Here is a 17,656-nt window from a genome sequence, read left to right as displayed (position 1 = left end):
GCACTTACTGCTTGAGCTCGCGTTCAGCGCAGTCTCGCGCTTGCTCGAATTGCCGATACATTGTTGGCGCGTCTGTATTATAAAGAACCATACCTAGGTAGACCCAGACGTTGGCGAGACGGTTGCGCAGATGATGTAGAGGCAAGGGCAGTCGTTACGAGGCGAGGTACGATTCGTTAGCCACGCCTGCGGGTGACTCATCAAAAGGCGTCCATCCGCAGTAGATATCGACTACAAGGGTACAAGGCTCACTCTTCATTCGTACACGTCCCTGGATGTCGGCTATCACGACCGAAGCTCTGGATAATAGCTGTAGGCCTCGGGTACAGGTGGACGTTGCATCGTCTCGACGCCCCGTGATGCCAGGGCTCATTCCGCGTCTAGGACAGGGGATAGTCCCTTGAGATAATTAGTTTTAACAAAGTGAAGTTGCTTGCAGCTGCCAATTAAGCATGGAGGCTACGTGATACTGCTAGGACTTGAGTGTCCACCTTCAGTCGCGGTCCTATCGATAAGCAACTTTAATCGCTTCCCACCCAAACACCTAAGCAACGTGCCCTGCAGACGACTTGGTGATCGCATCCCACGATACCACCACCAGCGCCATGAAGCCTGGTAATCTGCCAATGCGCGCACAGTCGCGGCCAGTATGTCAGTTGTGTGACTACATACTGCAGAAGCCTGCAAGCCGCCGCGCATTCCTCTCCGCATCCTCCCTCCGAACACCCTCGATACGGCGGCAAAACGCGCGAACCACGACTCTGACACCCCGTATACCGGTACGAGGCATCGCGACAACACCTCGGACGGCAGCAGCGATTGACACGCGCGACGATGGCGGCCTACATACGTCGGACAGAATTGCGGCGTTGAAGAGTCACCTTGCCCAAGTGGAGGCGCGAATACAGGAAACATTCAATTCACCCAAGGTCGAGAAGGAGCACGTTATAATGGAGGCGTTTGAAGGACTGGACAGCATTGCGCAAGAAGCCATTGCCATACGCGCGCGCCAGCCTCAACTACAGAAGGCGGCAATAAGGCAGAGCTCAGCGGGCGCCATACTCTCTGGACTGGACGGGGAGGAGATGGCGGAGACGGCGAAAAGAAAGAGTTCGAAAATGCTGGGACTGGATGCCCTGCCCTCGCCATCGTATCTTTCGAAGCTCGCCGAGCGTCTCCTAAAGCACGAGAAAGTCTTCCTATCACCGAACGTCCTCGCTATATACATCCACCTGCAGCGACTACTTGCCCGACCGAAGACTATTCCCGAGGCACTCTACCTCTACGCGAACAAACCGGTCCCAGTTGAAGGCTCGTCACCACCCAAGTTCTCCAAGCCCTCGCCCAAGTCGGCTAAGCAGGTCATTCCAGCTGATCTCGCCGACGAAGCGCTTACGGCCGCCATCGACGCGAAAGACCTAGCACTGGCCCTCGATGTCGTCGACCACACCTACCGCGCTCCCGCATGGCGGCGGCATCGCATACTCACAAAGATGGGCTTACCGGGGGTACTCGTCGGCCTCACCCCACTCGCTCTCTACATGATCGCCCAGGAACTCTCTGTCTATAGCGGCTTCATCGACCCGTGGACCTTCAAGCTGTACGCCTTCATGGGCATGAGCACGTATGTCTTGTGCACCGGCACGCTCGGGTTCGTCGCTCTCACAACATACAACGATCACCACGACCGAGTGGTCTGGCGGCCTGGTGTCCCGCTGCTGGATCGATACATAAGGGAAGATGAGCGGGCGGCATTGGATCGTATTGCATGCGCATGGGGTTTCAAGGAAGTGTGGAGACGGGGCGATGAGGAGGGTGATGATTGGGAGGGGTTGAGGCAGCTAGTCTTGCTCCGGGGTATGGTGCTTGATAAGCCGGATCTGATGCCTGGTATGAATCCTGGAAGATAGTGGAAGTATGTATCAAAGCAATGGGCACGTATTACATTCTACCAGAATACACGAACTGAAATATCGAGTTCTGTGTACTAGGGGAGGGCTAGCAGAATACACGTCTACGGGAAATGCAAAAAGCTAGTTCTCAACACCGAACAGACCTGGAATGTGTCGTAGGGCTTAATTACTATTATCAGGATCTTGCAGACCAAAAAGAGATGTTCTCCTTGCGGGATGTCTCTTCCATGTGCAAAAAAATCGGTTTGTTGCGACACCTGTGTGATTCGAACACACGCTCCCGAAGGAACTGGCTAACTTTCCGGTGAAGGACTAGCAGGCCAGCGCGTTAACCACTCCCTAGAATTGGATTAGTAAGCGTTGATGGCAGGTGGACTGGAGGAGCTCGTACGCCAAAGTGCCGGAAAATCATGTATTTTACTGATTGATGCAGTTTCCACAAAATAACACGCCTATAGCCTGATTTATCACGAAGATAGAACTTGAACTGCTTCCAGGCAACCGTTCACAAGTGCGGTGGATGATACAGTGGGCTCAGGCAACAGCTCAGCAGTATGGCGGGGTAGCTTCGTTCTTTTGCCCCACCAGATGCGGTCATGTTCCACACAGACTTGCACCACAACCTTACCCACCAAACCTCACACACCCCAACTTCACAGTCCAACTGATGTCCCGGCTACTGCTGCGAACCCAATAAACCCTCAGACCACGCGCTTGTCTCGAACTACCACCCAGCATGTCCGCCGACGCCGCCCCCATAACCTTCACTCGCTTCTCCAAGGCCCTCGAGGACCTCTCCGTCGAATCGCTCTTCGCCAAGTACTCTGAGCTCACGAACCAACTCACACACCTTGAATCGAGCAACAAGCAGCTCGAAGAGTTTGCGCGCGAAAACGACGACCGCGACTGCTACGAGGCGCTGATGGAGAACAAGCAGGTCATGAAGAGGTTCGAGGAACGGAGGGAGGCGATCAAGAACGAGGTCAGGGATGTGAGGGGTCTGCCGTGGAGGCCAAGGGAAGAGGAGAATGTTGATGGTGTGGTCACCAACGGCAGCGTGGCTCCGGCGACGAATGGTACCGCGGCTGAAGAACAGAGGAATGGTGATGCGCCGGCGCCTGAGCGTGACGATGGCGTCTATCTTTGAGGCGTTCACGACGCGGATGCGATACACAGGACACGTGCGGGGTACTCAGCCGAGGCGCGCAGACGCGCGTGCGAGTGTTTGTGTGGCAAGAGCAAGTTGCCTGAGTGGATATATACATTGAGTGTTACATGCGAGTGCGTATATCTACTTCCACTGCGCTTCTTCAACTGACAGATTTGTAGTATACGGCCCTCCAACTACTACATCTTCGAAACACATTGCGTTCACGGTTCTGGTCACATTTCATCATGGATGAAGACGTGTATGGCTTCATGAAAACCCCGGCTTCATCCATATAGCCAGCACTCAGACATCTGAGTTTTGAGGGACCTCGACTCGTCCAGGAACAAGGCCGGGGTACTAGAGGAGCACTTTCCGTCGATGCTAGTGAAGCTGCAGGATTTAGGCGGTAGCAGCACCTTCTGCGATCCTGCCATCTTTCCAACACAGTGTAATTGTTACCGGCAGTTTCGAATTCCAGTGAGAGGGGCTCATCATGAGGCTAAATAGATGGGTATGCGATGCCTGTAATGCCAAACCATTATACATCTGCTAATGATATAACGACCTTCCAATCACAACATAATATCCATTCCGACCAAGTAAGAGCCTGTGTAATCGACAGCTTGCAGTGTCAGAGGCCAGAAACAAAGGTTGCGCAAAGCTCGCTACTTCCTCAGCGAATGCATTCCGAATAGGGAAGTGGCTGAGTCAGCACTCGCTTCGTCTACAACTCAGACAAGAGCTTGCACTCCTTCCTCATCCCAATCATGCCTCGCACATATACCGTACAATTGACATCTCAGCCAGAATGTGCAGCACTCCTAGCCGACCAGCTCGTCAGTTTGCCTGCACGAACTCACGACGGCTAAATATTCCTTGTCCTTGTATCCCGTACCTACAAACCCTAGGCCAATATGGACATTTTGCCATCTCGTCGGACAGCGAATGCACCGAGGAATTAATCTCGCTGTCTACTTTACGAGGAGTCTTAGCAGACGTGTCAAGTCAGCCAACCCACAACACGATTGAGTCTCAGTATGGACGCAACGGGCGGCGTTGAATATTCCGTCTCTGGGCAAGACGCCACATATCATCAAAACCACGCGACTGCCGACAACTATATTACTTCCCCACGGGGCATTTAAGCGCCAGAACCATGCTAACATCCGTCTTGGGAACGTTTCCTGCAGCCACGGGAGATGCCTAGTGTCTTGGGATGCCCAGCTTCCTACACGGCTCCTACAGGCTTGGTATGGGGTACAGTGGATTCGGAAGGTACCCATAAGATAGGCTCCGTGCTTCCGAATGTACGATGACATCTGTCGAGTTGTGTGTCAAGATACAGTCAAGATACCGCTCAGAGAGATACTGTCGCAGGAATTCGCCATAACTGTCAACACGGTAAGGGGCTCACTTGCTCAATATACAGCCCTAGTCCTCGTGCCGACCCTTGCGCTCAGCTTACGACTTGTACTACTAGTCCACATTGAGTCGGTCATCTGGTCGGCTTTGATTCCTCGGCAACGTTCTAAGTGACTTGGCTGCCAGCACTGTCGGTGGCGCCACACACCACCGCTGTTCATACTCACGGGCAAAGAAATTCCACGAGTCGACTCAACTACCGACCCTACCGCCTCGTCTTCATACGAATCTTGGAATGATATCAGTAGCGTAGGTGGTAGGTGTACTCGGCGACCACGTCCTCTCCATCTAGAACGCACTCCGTACAATCTTACAGCAGACTCATGGTCTATGCGCGACCGGAATGAACTGCTTCGAGATCACTCACCGACTCCAGGGCAGTGCAAAAGCGGTCGTTATCTTCCCCTGTGCTACGCGCAGTTGAAACGAAACAAAGATCCACATCCATTGACGTAGTGTAGTGTCAATGTCAGGACGGTGGGCATCAATGCGCCGCAGCATAAGCATTGCCAACAACTTCAACCTCGCTAAGATCCCGTCTGAGCTGCCTGTAATCGTTCAAACGCTGGCCTGACCACCACCAGCATTGTTGCGCCACCGACATTTCTGCACCTGCTTCTAGATTCCGCCCACCGGGTGTTTCACGGTGTTTTGACATCTGGTCACAGCGGGCACTAAACCTTGAGTGGCGCGATTAGTGGATTCTGGTAAACACCCGGTGGCAGTTTCTGTATCACAAAGCTAACTACCACTCACATTTGTGGGAATACCGCCGAGATTTTGTTTCCAGCAATCAACACAGTTGTCCACCCTCTGTCGCGTCTAAACATTGAAACAAAATGGTTGCATGGCCTTGTTGCTACCAATCGCAGAGACAGAAAGACGTCAAAATAGAGCCTTCAGCCCTAGCGATCAGACCGTTAGTTGCCGCATAAGCCTGCATGGAAATCAAGCATTACCCACCACGACTTGGCGCCTTCCCCAACCGGGCTTCAGAACGGCATGGCATCCCTTTGCCGGGTAATCCCCGCATTACGGAGAATTGGTGTCCGCGCAGGTACGCCAATTCCCTTGAAACACCATGTCATTAATATACCCACAACAACGGAACAATATACTACGCCGCAAACAGACCCACGGTATGGAGATCAATTTCCAGCGCCGGGATGAGCTATGACCGAGGCCAATGTGATCGGTCGAGACAATGAGGTGGTCTGCGTAGTGGAGACGATGTGCCAGGCTGTGTACGTTGTGGGTTGGTAGGTCCGACATCAGGCTTGGAGGTATAAGTATCCTGTTGCTGTCCGTCTGTAAGGCCTCACTACACAACCAAGTCTCTCATTCACTCACTCAACAGTCTCTCCACACATCAGCAACCATGCGTTTCACTCCTACCGACCTCAGCCTTCCCGCTGTCGCAGTCGCCTTCTTGGGCGCAACTGCTTCAGCCCAGACTTGCCAGCTTCCCACCAGCTACAAGTGGACTTCATCCAACGCTCTCGCCCAGCCCAAGGCCGGATGGGCCAACCTCAAGGACTTCACCACCCAGATGGTCAACGGCAAGCACCTCGTCTACGCCACCAACCACGACACCGGCTCCAAGTACGGCTCCATGAACTTCGGCGTCGTCTCCAACTTCAACGAGCTCGCATCTGCTCCCCAGAACGCCATGAGCCAGGGCCTCGTCGCACCCACTCTCTTCTACTTCAAGCCCAAGAGCACCTGGGTCATTGCCTACCAGTGGGGACCTACCGCTTTCTCCTACAAGACCTCCTCCGACCCCACCAACGCCAACGGCTGGAGTGCGGCCAAGCCCCTCTTCTCTGGAACTATCTCTGGCTCCAGCACTGGTCCCATTGACCAGACCCTGATCGGTGACGGTACCAACATGTACCTGTTCTTCGCCGGTGACAACGGCAAGATCTACCGCTCCAGCATGCCCCAGGGCAACTTCCCCGGCAACTTCGGCACCGCCTCCACCGTTGTCATGAGCGACACCCAGAACAACCTCTTCGAGGCTGTCCAGGTCTACACCGTCAAGGGCGGAACCTCCAAGAAGTACCTCATGATCGTTGAGGCCGTCGGCTCTGGTGGCCGCTACTTCCGCTCTTTCACTGCCTCCAGCCTCGGCGGCAGCTGGACCCCCAACGCTGCTACCGAGCAGAACCCCTTCGCCGGCAAGGCCAACAGCGGTGCCACCTGGACCAACGACATCTCCCACGGAGACTTGGTCAAGGTCACCAACGACGAGACCATGACCGTCGACCCTTGCAACCTGCAGCTGTTGTACCAGGGCCGCAACCCCAACGCCGGCGGCGACTACGACCGTCTCCCCTACAGGCCCGGTCTCCTTACCCTCAAGAAGTAGAGGGCGACTACTTTGGCTTGTTAAAAAGTCTTTCATTGTACATACATTTTTGAGCTGGAGAGTTGTAAATAGTCTGGCTGTTGATTTCGCTTCTTTGCTTTAGCCCTGAGGGCCACCTTTTGAACAAATGAATTCATGGGTATCGTAAGATGCCTAGTTCTACACATGATCTTCTTCCAACTATTGCTATGTGAAACATGATTTGATCGCTCGCCTTGCTGTGAAAAGACCTCTGCTAAACTCCTCTGTGCGCTTCTGGTCATGGAATATCGCTTCTCTGCAGACATCAAGCCCTGTTCGCTCTCTGACCGCGATCTCTTGCAGTACGTTTCGACTCTCTTCATCCAACAATGCAATGTCTCCCTGCCATCTAGCCAGCGCTTCATGCATCTCCATAAACGCCCAAGCCATACCAACTAGCACATCCCGGTGTGTCAGCCATCGCATGCCCATCCAAGCCATCCACTGTGAAAACGACACAATCTCATCACTACCTAAAGCAACACCCTCTTTCAAGCTGACAGGTACATGCAGACCTTCCCTGCGGCACATGCGCAAGCCAAGTTCCACAAGACCGACAGCGTGACCGTCGTCGGTCCGATGAACTTCGTCCATGCCGGCGACACCAGGACCTTCCGCACTGAACCCGGTCTGTGCGCGAAGTACGCGTACGATGGCGGAGCCGAACATGTCAGCAGCGCGGACGGGTACTGCGGGTAGTGCTTCAAGTAGAGTGGGTGAGGTAAGCCATAATGGGAGGAGGTTGCTGAGATTGAGGTTGCTGAAATCGAGAATGAGGGATTCGTCGATGCTCAGATTGATGATGTCAGATGTCGCGAATGAAGTAGTTGGTTCTGGTGTCGCGAGGACGGGGTAGTCGGTAAGGATGTCCAATTCCTGGGTCACGGCTTCTACCGGGGGACTAGAAGATTGTCCCGTGAAGTCAAAGTACACGCTTGGATCAGACTGCGGAGACTGAACGGGCGAGCCAAGTTCGTCGATCCACGCTTTCACGACTTCCACCTCCTTCTCAGTAAAACTTCCAAACATCTTGCCTTCCCATGATAACTCTTTGACCAGCCTGCTCTTCTCACTGTCACCCTTTATGACCCAAGGTTTGCAGTTACTCAAATCTTGTACGAACTCCTTCTGCCACTGAGCGTCTTTGAAAGCATTCGGCTCTAGCCAGTCCACCAAAGAACGGCGGCCAATTTTCAGGCGACTGTTACAGTGGATTTTATGAGCAACAAAGCTCTTTGCAGCGAATATGTCGACCAACGCCGCCTCTGTGCCCGTACGAGGAAAGGGCTCTTCGGCCTGGACCTTGAGCGATGGACTTTCGGGAGTCGTAGGCAAGCCCTCAGCGAGGATGTAGTCAGCCTGTACGCGTTTCCACGCAATACGCACCGCCTCCTCCCCTTCTTGCTCTGCAACCAACTCGATGTAGTTGGTAACTGCAGCCATTGCCATCGCAGCGTGACCCGAATCGGCATTATCGATGGAAATATGAAGCTCGAAGTAGTAGGGGTTTAGTCGAAGTTCGCGAAGTTCTTTGACGGTCTTCAACAAGTGGAGCGGCAGACTCTCGTACGCCATGTTGAAGCCCAAAGCCTCTGGAAGGAACTCGTGGGGGAACAAGGAGATGGTGAGCTGTGCCATGGCGGCTTTCCAGCAGCGTGCTTCAGTCAGATCGTGACGGGGATGAATAAAGTCTTCCGAATCGGCAGCGGGAAGCCCAGCTTCGATGTCCTCCATCAGTTCTCGATACACCTGGACGTGATTCTTTGCGAGATCTCCGTCCCCAAGTTCTTCGGACATGACCTGCCAGGCATTCTTGGTGATTTGACGGTACTTGAATGGCGTGCTAATCTTGTTGATGTGTCCGAGCCATGCGCCATCGACGTACTTGACTGGTGCTGCTTGCTTGAGCCACCACTTCGCTTCTTCCTTGTCACTGAACATCTCGCGGGATCCACCCGCTCTGCGACGCGTAAGGTACTCCTCCCAGCGGTTGGTAACGTCGACGTCCTTAGCTTTGAGGAACTCATTTAATCTGTCGCGCGAGAATTGTTCGACGGTCAAGATTCCGCTGTGGGGTTCCTTGGCTGCGTCGGCGATTGTTGAGGAGAGGAGACCAAGGAGAAGCTCGCGACACTCTGGTAGGATTTCGGGGTGGTGTTCGAGATGATGGAGTTTGTAGTAAAGTTGCTTGTATCTCTCCAGCTCGGGATCGATTAAGTGATACGTCTGAATGATGGGAGATGTCTCCAAAGTCCCGTCATCCACTGGTGGTATGGCATCGTTGGTGGCCGCTATGGTTGGGCTACCTGGAGTTTCGAGATCCTTTCTTCTTGATCTTCCTTTCGCAATACGATTTCGAATTTCATTGTAGGCAATGACTGCAAGAAACGCAATGAGTACAGCTGTAGTAGTTTGTAGAATAAACATTATGAGTAATCTGTCATAATGTGCAGGCGTGAGTTTGGTGTGAATAGTAATCCATTCTTCCAGCTATGGAGTAGCACATGGGTTTTGACTAGGTATTCCTAGCGCAGCTGTGGCGAAGCATGCGCCCCCAGGCAAACACGCACAGTAGATCATGCTGACGATGAACACCACGCAGCGGTGTCTTTTGAGATGTCAATGTCATCGCCGGGAAATGGATCCGTGACGACATCTAGCACTAGACTGCTTGCAGCTAGGCCAAGCGCACCCCACAAAGCGCGCGAGCCGTCCGCGTGGGAGCTAACGTCTTCGCGACATCAATCTGTCCATTGACTGCAAGCGATGCGACAAGCGACAAGAAAAAGCGATGGCTCTTTGCATGCAATCTGCACTGCGCGTCTGGAACAGCTCTCGTTCGGGTAGATCAGGCCAGATCACGACATCCACGAAGGCTTTCACGCAGCCTTCATTACTAACAACAACGTCACCCTGACACCTGCTTCTGCTCCGCGGCGCAGTCAACTCTTGGTACCATGTGCACTGACACTCAGCCATGTTGGTTGTGTCACAGAGGCGTTACGCCATGAAGTCGCCCGCGGAGACAAACGTGTAGCACTCCTCCAACCATGTCGGAAACTACCATCGCCTACCAGGCCCTGACTAAACATCTAGCCAAGCAGAACTACGTCTTTGTGTGTCCGTCGCCAGAGACGCAGAGCAGGGTAGTGGAGAAAAGACGCTCGAATGTCGCGACGGAAGATGCCCAGAACGCGTACGACTTCTTTGGGTGGAACTTGTCATGTACTAGGTAGGTCATACAGCTCACCATTTGTCGTCTAGGGAAGAGGTATCGTATATCTTGCAGTACTAATAACGTGACAGAGAAGCACTCCGATCGATAATACCCGACGACATATTCGAACGCCTCCACGAAGCCAGCGTGATCACACAGAATGACGACAAAAGCTACCGCTCCACCATCCGCGTATCCAACCTGTACCTTACCAATCTCCCGAGTCGCGATCCCGACGTCTCCTCGCTGTACTACATCCATTCTTCCTTCCCAGCGTCGTCCGATTCCGTCTTCTGCGGCCCCGACACGTACTTCTTTGTCGGCTTCCTCCAAACCATATCCCGACACCTTCCACACGCACCCAGCAGTATCGTAGACGTCTGCTGCGGAGCTGGCGCAGGCGCGATACACATGGCGAGGACATATCCGCAGGCAAAGACGCTGGGGCTGGACCTGAATCCGCGTGCGCTGAGCCTGGCCGAGGTCAATTCGCAGCTGGCGGGCGTCAAGGTGGGCTTTGCTGAGTCGAACCTTTTCACGACCGTGCCCGAAGATCTGAAGCACCATGGTGTGGATCTGATTGTCAGCAACCCACCATACATCGCATCGAGTACAGACGGCGAGGATCTGCCCATATACGCAGATGGTGGCGCTGGCTTTGGTCTCGACCTCTCCATACGCATTGTAGAAGAAGGCATGAAAATCTTGTCGTCAACTGGTGTCATCGTGGTTTACACGGGTGTCGCGATGTCCACAGCCAATCCTGGCCATGATATCTTCCTAGAGAAGCTGCAACGAGTAGAAGGCGCGGAGCTCGCTGAGTACACAATTTTGCATCCAGACATCTGGCCAGAGGAGATTGGGAAGGGCGCTTACGCAGACGTGGGTAGGATACAGGTTGTGGGTGCTGTGTTGCGACGCGATGCCAAGGGTATGGAGGAGGCAAAGAAGTCGTCGCGCAGACAATGGGCAGTTTAGTTGACAGCGGTATATACAGCGGGCATGGCCCAGTCTAGGGATGTTGTACATCAGAGTGGTCGATAGCAATGACTACTGGGCTATTAGTCGATGAAAAAGAGGTGTTACCAACAGTGTAATTCTTTTTTCGTCGATTAATAGCTCAGTAGTCATTGGTACTTCTTGCTCAGTGTGAGCGATGATCTTCAAAATTCTACTCATGGGCGTACGCCAACTTAGGAAAAAACTAAACATCCTAGAGCCTACGTTGACGTTAGGTCACCTACCTTGCAGGTTTTTGTCTTGATGTAGTCTGCAGCCCTGTCTCTTTATTTTCTTGTATGAGGTGGGCGCGACTACTTGAACTCAGCCTCCGGATGCATGCCATCCGGAATCTCCAACGCAGTCGTATACGCAGACTGCCCAACCTGCTTCCCCCACGTATCCGCAATAGCCGGCAACACAGCCCTCCCCGCATACACCGCATCCGTGTTAGGCACAGGCCAGGGAACCGACTTGTTCTTGTTGCTCAACTTGCCCGCATACGACGCATTGAAATACATATTGCTCAACGGAACTTTGCCTGACCAAGCTCGCACCGTATCACCCGTCTTTTCCGCTACAAACTTGAACACGTTTGCGCCCACGTCCCAGCGGCCGAGAGTACGCAAGCCCCAGTTTGCTTGTACAGTGGCGATCTCGCTGTAGTGGTTGTAGTACGTGTTGTCTGTGGTGCCGACTAAGCTGGCGGGCACGGCATCGCCTAGCAGTATGGCCACGACGCGGTTTTGCTGCCCGTAGGAGTGGTTCTCGTCGAAAGTTACCATGACGAGGGTGTTGTTCATGAAGTTCTTGTTTGTGAGGAGGGGTTCGAGGAAGTTGCGCGTCCAGGTTCCTGCTACTGTTACGGTGGAGTCGTGGCCTGTGGGTGTGAGTATGCTTCTATGGGAATGCGCAGGTTATAATCACCGTCGCTGGTCATGTTAGGCGTTATAAACATCCACTGCGGCAACTGGTTCTTGTCCATATCTTCTTTGAACATGGTCAAGGGTTTTGTCTTCGCCAGCCTCTCCGTCTTTTGCGCAACTGAGTCGTACAGCACAGCTGGGTTGTGCTTACGGACATACATGTTCGCTCCGGTTTTGGGGTTCGTGTACGATTTCCCTTGGAAACCTACTGAGGGCATGTCCTCTTGGTACTCGCCCCAGCTAACACCTTTGTCTTCGAGGAGATCTACCAAGGTGGATACGTTGGAGGGAATAGCGACCATGTCATCGTGGTTGATGCCGTAGTAGTCGCCTGAAATGGCGGCTGCATAGTTGGGCATGGAAGGATGGGTTACTGCAAAGTAATTCGTGAGGCTGATGCCTTTCTTTGCGAGCCATGCTAGGTTTGGGTCTCCTGCTGCGAGGTCGTAGTCGGTGTTTTCAAGCCATATTATGGCTATACGGTCGAAGGCTTTCCCTGGGAATGTACTTTGGGCTTGTACAGGGTTCAAGATTGCTAGCAGTGCTAGAGATGAAACGAGTGGAGTAATCATGATCGCTTTACAAATCTGTTGTTTTGGTTAGCATACCCTTTCGGCTTCTTTTACCAGCAATTCTTCTTACCAAGGAACGTCAAGACAACGGAGGAACGCCGGATGGAACGACAGAAGCAGGCACACATGCTATTTTTCCTCAGGGCTTTTCGTCCCATCTGCCAGGGTCATGAGGCGCCGCTTCCGCTAGGTAGTGCCTAGGGGTCTGGACATCACTGGGACGACCTGCAGTATAGCCGTCACATCCCCACCAATGGCATTCTTCGCAGCGCACATGTGCGCACTATTAGGGAGAGAACTTCGCACATCGATGCGGGAGGATAAGCTTTTTAGGAAGGTCGACAAGCTTTAGATAGCTTTGAGAGGTGAACGTGCGGGGCTGATTGGACACGAACTCGGCAAACCTGGTACGACCCGCAGATCCAAGGTATGGCCACACCTGACACCAGTGACACTGCAGGTGGGGTGGCGTAGCGTGATGATCTTCTGGACTCGTGCAGCGGCTGGCTGGCTGGTGGCGATCGTGTTCAGAGGCTCCCTGAACGACATGGCACGTTACAACGATCAGATCCGACGCAGGGACGACGGGGTGCTTGACACAGAAATCGCCAAACACCAAACATCATCAACAATTACTGCTACATATACCCCGAACCACGCTTTGGTAATACAGGCAGGGACTTGATGAGTAGTCTTGGAAGCTAACCGCGATGGGCCGCAACCAAAGCTTCGGCATGAAAGAGACGTCTACATCGAATATGCACAAGCCTGAGGAGCAAGTTGGCTTGCTGCATGCACCCACAGACCAATACCAATCTCGAGGCAGCGAAGACCAAGAGAACCACTTGGAACCGCGCTGGAGCGACAAGCACGACGTTCCACACTATCACATTCATCGATGGCCATGGATCAGGCCCGTCACCGTTGTTTCGCTTCTCATTTGCACAGTCATAGCCCTGGTGTATCGGGGTCTGACAAGTACCCAGACTGATACATCCCCCTCCCTTGATGCTCATCCTGCAAGACTTCGACCAGAAGAGGACTACATACTCTCTTCATCATGGGATTTCAACGCACCACCTACGACCCGAGAGTATACATGGGTAGTATCCGATCACATTCTCAACCCAGATGGCGTGTATCGACCCATGATACTCATCAACGGCACCTTTCCCGGACCGCTTGTCGAGTGCAACGAAGGCGACGAGCTTGTTGTTAATGTTCAGAATCAAGCTATCAACGCTACTTCTTTCCACTGGCACGGTCTCTATCAAAATGGCACGAATTGGATGGACGGAACGGTGGGGGTGACGCAATGTCCAATTGCCCCAGGTCACTCGTTTACATACCGATTCAACGTATCAGGGCAAACAGGAACATACTGGTATCATTCGCACGTCAGCATGCAGGCGTCAGATGGTTTGGTGGGACCTCTTATCATCCATGCCAGGGGCGGGGAAGAGAAAGATAAATTGCAAAAGGTGCCGTACGAGCAAGACCGCGTAGTCATGGTATCGGACTACTACTACGACCTCTCTTCCGACCTACTCATGCAATACCTCGCCCCTGGCAGCGAGAACGACGAGCCTGTTCCGCCATCTGCCTTGATCAATGGAAGAAACATGCGAGACTGCGCCGACTTGCCGAATCGAAATTGCTCTTCCTCTGGCACCAGTAACGCCTTGTTCAACCTATCTCGCACCAGCAACACACGACTCCGCATCATCAACGTCGGAGCATTCGCAGAATTTGCCTTACAGATCGACGAACACGAGTTCCAGGTCACAGAAGTCGATGGCACGGATGTGCACCCCCAGTCTATCCATCGGCTGAACATCAATCCTGCGCAACGATACAGTATCATCGTGACGCCACCGAAGGAAGAGGAGAACCAAGGCATGTACTGGATGCGCGCGAGGATGATAACCCACTGTTTTGCATACGAAGAGCCAGAACTACAAGAAGAAGTCAGAGGCGTACTATACTATTCTTCTGCGGACGACGACGACACGAAAAACCCCATCCCAACAAGCAAAGACTGGCCCGAAATCATCGACGTAGAATGTCGAGACCTGAACACATCCACCCTGACCCCCGTCATCGCAGTTCCAGCCCCAGAAAGCGATCCCAGCCACACCCTCTACCTGCGCTCCTCGTTCCAAATCCGCGACTGGAGGCTCTCGCGCGGGTATCTGAATGACAGTTCCTTCCGCATCAATGCCACATCACCGCTTCTAAACACTTTGCTCTCAACACAAACACCCGAGACGGAGGCGCAAGAGGGCATACTAGACACACACCCCTTCGACTCAGTTCACCAGCTCATCTACCAAACCAAATCCACACGCACCATAACGATCTTGATACAGAATCTCGATGACGGAACCCACCCCTTCCACCTGCACGGCTACAAATTCTTTGTCTTGGCCCAGGGACACGGGTATCCGCCTTCTACTCTGCTCTCCCCTAGTCACGTTGGCGATCACATGAAGTTGACGAATCCGCTACGCAGGGATACGGCGAGTGTGGAGGCGTATGGGTGGTTGTTGATCAGCTTTGTGGCGGATAATCCGGGTTTGTGGTTATTTCACTGTCACGTTGGCTGGCATGCTGAGGCGGGGTTGGGGATGGCGTTTGCGACGAGGGTGGAGGGGATGGAGGACTGGGAGGTACCGGCGGAGGTTGGCGGGTTGTGTGGGGTGGATGGGGTGGAGAGGGGGATGGGGCCGGAGGATGAGGTCTGGTTTGGGAGGAGGGAGGAGGAAGGGGGTGATGTGCGGTTGTAGAGATTTGAGACTTTTGAAATGTTGAAATGATAGATGTCCTTGAACTGTCGATTCTTGAAGAACAGGATTCACCCATCTAGTATACAAACCTTCATGTACATGCCTCGTAATAGTAATTACCCACAGCTCTTCAATGAAGCTGGGGTTCAGACGTCGTCTTGCTGACCTCTTCTCCACCATGTTTGCGCGTCTCGACGCCGTTCAGCACGCAGATCCTACACTGCCGTATGCCATTGCGCGGCCTACTTCACACCACAGATATGCCTCTGGGATCCTCCCCTTATCAGGAAGCTTCATCCACACCATCACTCCCAGATACCAAACCACCTCTTAACCCTCCTCCGCCTAACACCATCCTCCCCAACATAATACCTCGGATCCTCGACATACTCCTCGCCCTTCAGCTCAGCCTCCCTCATCCTCTCCAACCGATACTGCTTCCTCTTCTCAACCTCCTCCGCCTTCTTCAGCCTCTGCTGCTGATACTGCTGCGACGTCTGCTCCATGTGCATCTTGTAGACCTCAATGAATCTCGACGAGGATTCGAAGGGGTGGCGCAGGAAATCTTTGCGCGAGGGAAGTAAGTGGGCGAAGACGGTCTTGGAGATAAAGTCCATGTACCATGCTGCTATGGCGAGGGAGACGAGTATGCCCTGTGGGGAGAGCGGGGTTAGCTTTGGGGTGATAGGGTGGCATGGGAGAGGAGATCGCACCATTGTTATCCAGAGATGGATGGCCCGGTTGTGCAGGAACCAATGCGAGAAGGTGCCCTCGGGACTCATCATGTTGGGGTATTTCTTCGTCGCCATGCGCTTCTTGTCTTCCTCGGATACGGGCGCGCCATAGATCTTGTTCTCGAGATTGCGGTTCGGCGCTCGCTTGCTGTGCGATGGCGGTCGGTATTTGTCGGGCTGGGGTATTACGGGCGCTCCCTTGCTTTGCTGTGCTTCCCGCCGTCTTCGGAATTCTTCTGAGAGGCCTTTGGGGGTAATGGACGCATGGCGGGCGCTCGTGGGGGAGGGTAGCGGGAGGAATGCGCGGGCTTGGGGTCGCAGGAGCAGAGGGCCCCGGGGTAGGAGAAAGCGTGGTATTGATTGGAGGGTTGCCATGGCTGTGGGTGGTGGTGCTCGTGATCTCGTCGCCTCGGGAGTCCGAGTGATGAGAAATGATCGAGGCTCGGAGGACGCTCGGACCGGCGCATTTAATCTTTCCAACGTTGGGCGTCGTCGCGTCTCGAGACTTTCACTCACCGCAACAAACCTCCATACGGGTATCACTCCTGTACTCGTGAATTAGGTTGCATATCGCGCGCCTAAAACCCATACCATCTACGTTTGAGCCTGTTAGTGGAGATATGACAACTAATCACGCCTATAGTTCTGAAGCCAGTTCTAATGCAATGCCTCCCAGTTCGCAATGCCTTCTAAACAGCCACCCTCGTTCGGTTCGCAAGCTTATTGGAATGAGCGCTTCGCTGCGAATACAGACCCCTTCGAGTGGCTAGAGGCCCCCAATGCCCTAGATCCCCACATCGTCGATGCCCTGGATGCGACACCCACGCCCAAGCCGGAACTTCTACACATAGGCTGCGGCACATCACTGCTTTCCTACCACTTGCGCTCCCATGTAGACGCACCGCGACAGATACACAACCTGGACTACTCTGAGGTCGCCATTGAAGTCGGCAAGATCCGGGAACAGGAGATATACCAGGATCCGCGAAGGGACATAGGAGAAGCTGCATGCATGCGCTGGGACGCCGTAGACCTGCTTGACTACCAGTCCGTCATGCGCGCATGCAAGCGTGCAGCCTACTCCGTCATAGTGGACAAGTCAACATGCGACTCCATTGCCTGCGCAGACGACGTCCTAGTCCCCTTGCCATACCCACTAGCCATCCGCTCCTACGAACCTCTAGACCTGGATGCCGCCAAAACCCCGGAGCTGATTCATCCCTTAGTAGTCATGGCTGTGAATTTAGCGCTAGTGACGAAACCGGGGGCACGATGGATTGCTTTGTCTTATTCCAAGGATCGATTCTATTTCTTACATGCAGCTGCAAAGGACGTAATACCCCAAGGAGCAGCATTTCCACACCCCGGTGACTTGTGGCGTGTAGTGGATAAGCGCGAGGTCGATGAGGCGGACTGGCAAGTACGGAATGAGGACAGAGCTGATGCCGTGACTCATAGGCCCAAGGTGTGCAACGTTGTATATACACTGGAGCGGACTCATCAGCCACTGTTCGTGCGTGGAGAACACCTCTAGTATTAGCAGAACTC

General features: G+C 53.5%; 9 protein-coding genes across 9 annotated transcripts; 6 read left to right on the top strand and 3 right to left on the bottom strand.

Moving 5' to 3' along the window:
* Window positions 1-605: 605 nt before the first annotated feature.
* Window positions 606-1,910, top strand: J4E88_010258 (uncharacterized protein; the record flags this gene model as incomplete). Its single annotated transcript, XM_049403853.1, has 1 exon — window positions 606-1,910. One exon carries the CDS (start codon window positions 606-608, stop codon window positions 1,908-1,910), a length of 1,305 nt encoding a protein of 434 aa, XP_049250370.1.
* A 739-nt stretch (window positions 1,911-2,649) lies between these two features.
* On the top strand, window positions 2,650-3,060 carry J4E88_010257 (uncharacterized protein; the record flags this gene model as incomplete). Its single annotated transcript, XM_049403852.1, has 1 exon — window positions 2,650-3,060. The coding sequence occupies one exon, from the start codon at window positions 2,650-2,652 to the stop codon at window positions 3,058-3,060; it is 411 nt and encodes a 136-aa protein (XP_049250369.1).
* Window positions 3,061-5,863: 2,803 nt separating this feature from the next.
* Window positions 5,864-6,853, top strand: J4E88_010256 (uncharacterized protein; the record flags this gene model as incomplete). Its single annotated transcript, XM_049403851.1, has 1 exon — window positions 5,864-6,853. The coding sequence occupies one exon, from the start codon at window positions 5,864-5,866 to the stop codon at window positions 6,851-6,853; it is 990 nt and encodes a 329-aa protein (XP_049250368.1).
* A 186-nt stretch (window positions 6,854-7,039) lies between these two features.
* J4E88_010255 (uncharacterized protein) lies at window positions 7,040-9,301 on the bottom strand (the record flags this gene model as incomplete). Its single annotated transcript, XM_049403850.1, has 1 exon — window positions 7,040-9,301. The coding sequence occupies one exon, from the start codon at window positions 9,299-9,301 to the stop codon at window positions 7,040-7,042; it is 2,262 nt and encodes a 753-aa protein (XP_049250367.1).
* A 623-nt stretch (window positions 9,302-9,924) lies between these two features.
* Window positions 9,925-11,069, top strand: J4E88_010254 (uncharacterized protein; the record flags this gene model as incomplete). Its single annotated transcript, XM_049403849.1, has 2 exons — window positions 9,925-10,106; window positions 10,181-11,069. The coding sequence occupies 2 exons, from the start codon at window positions 9,925-9,927 to the stop codon at window positions 11,067-11,069; spliced, it is 1,071 nt and encodes a 356-aa protein (XP_049250366.1).
* A 335-nt stretch (window positions 11,070-11,404) lies between these two features.
* On the bottom strand, window positions 11,405-12,588 carry J4E88_010253 (uncharacterized protein; the record flags this gene model as incomplete). Its single annotated transcript, XM_049403848.1, has 2 exons — window positions 11,405-11,970; window positions 12,018-12,588. The coding sequence occupies 2 exons, from the start codon at window positions 12,586-12,588 to the stop codon at window positions 11,405-11,407; spliced, it is 1,137 nt and encodes a 378-aa protein (XP_049250365.1).
* A 758-nt stretch (window positions 12,589-13,346) lies between these two features.
* On the top strand, window positions 13,347-15,374 carry J4E88_010252 (uncharacterized protein; the record flags this gene model as incomplete). The annotated part of the gene is made up of 1 exon (XM_049403847.1): window positions 13,347-15,374. The coding sequence occupies one exon, from the start codon at window positions 13,347-13,349 to the stop codon at window positions 15,372-15,374; it is 2,028 nt and encodes a 675-aa protein (XP_049250364.1).
* A 305-nt stretch (window positions 15,375-15,679) lies between these two features.
* J4E88_010251 (uncharacterized protein) lies at window positions 15,680-16,483 on the bottom strand (the record flags this gene model as incomplete). The annotated part of the gene is made up of 2 exons (XM_049403846.1): window positions 15,680-16,027; window positions 16,088-16,483. 2 exons carry the CDS (start codon window positions 16,481-16,483, stop codon window positions 15,680-15,682), a joined length of 744 nt encoding a protein of 247 aa, XP_049250363.1.
* A 307-nt stretch (window positions 16,484-16,790) lies between these two features.
* On the top strand, window positions 16,791-17,642 carry J4E88_010250 (uncharacterized protein; the record flags this gene model as incomplete). Its single annotated transcript, XM_049403845.1, has 1 exon — window positions 16,791-17,642. One exon carries the CDS (start codon window positions 16,791-16,793, stop codon window positions 17,640-17,642), a length of 852 nt encoding a protein of 283 aa, XP_049250362.1.
* Window positions 17,643-17,656: the final 14 nt, after the last annotated feature.

This window comes from Alternaria novae-zelandiae (assembly GCF_023758075.1).
Source record: "Alternaria novae-zelandiae strain BMP 2774 chromosome Unknown scaffold_31, whole genome shotgun sequence".
Classification (NCBI taxonomy): domain Eukaryota; kingdom Fungi; phylum Ascomycota; class Dothideomycetes; order Pleosporales; family Pleosporaceae; genus Alternaria; species Alternaria novae-zelandiae.
Note: the sequence above shows the minus strand (reverse complement) of the source record. Positions and strands in the feature narration are given on the sequence as shown.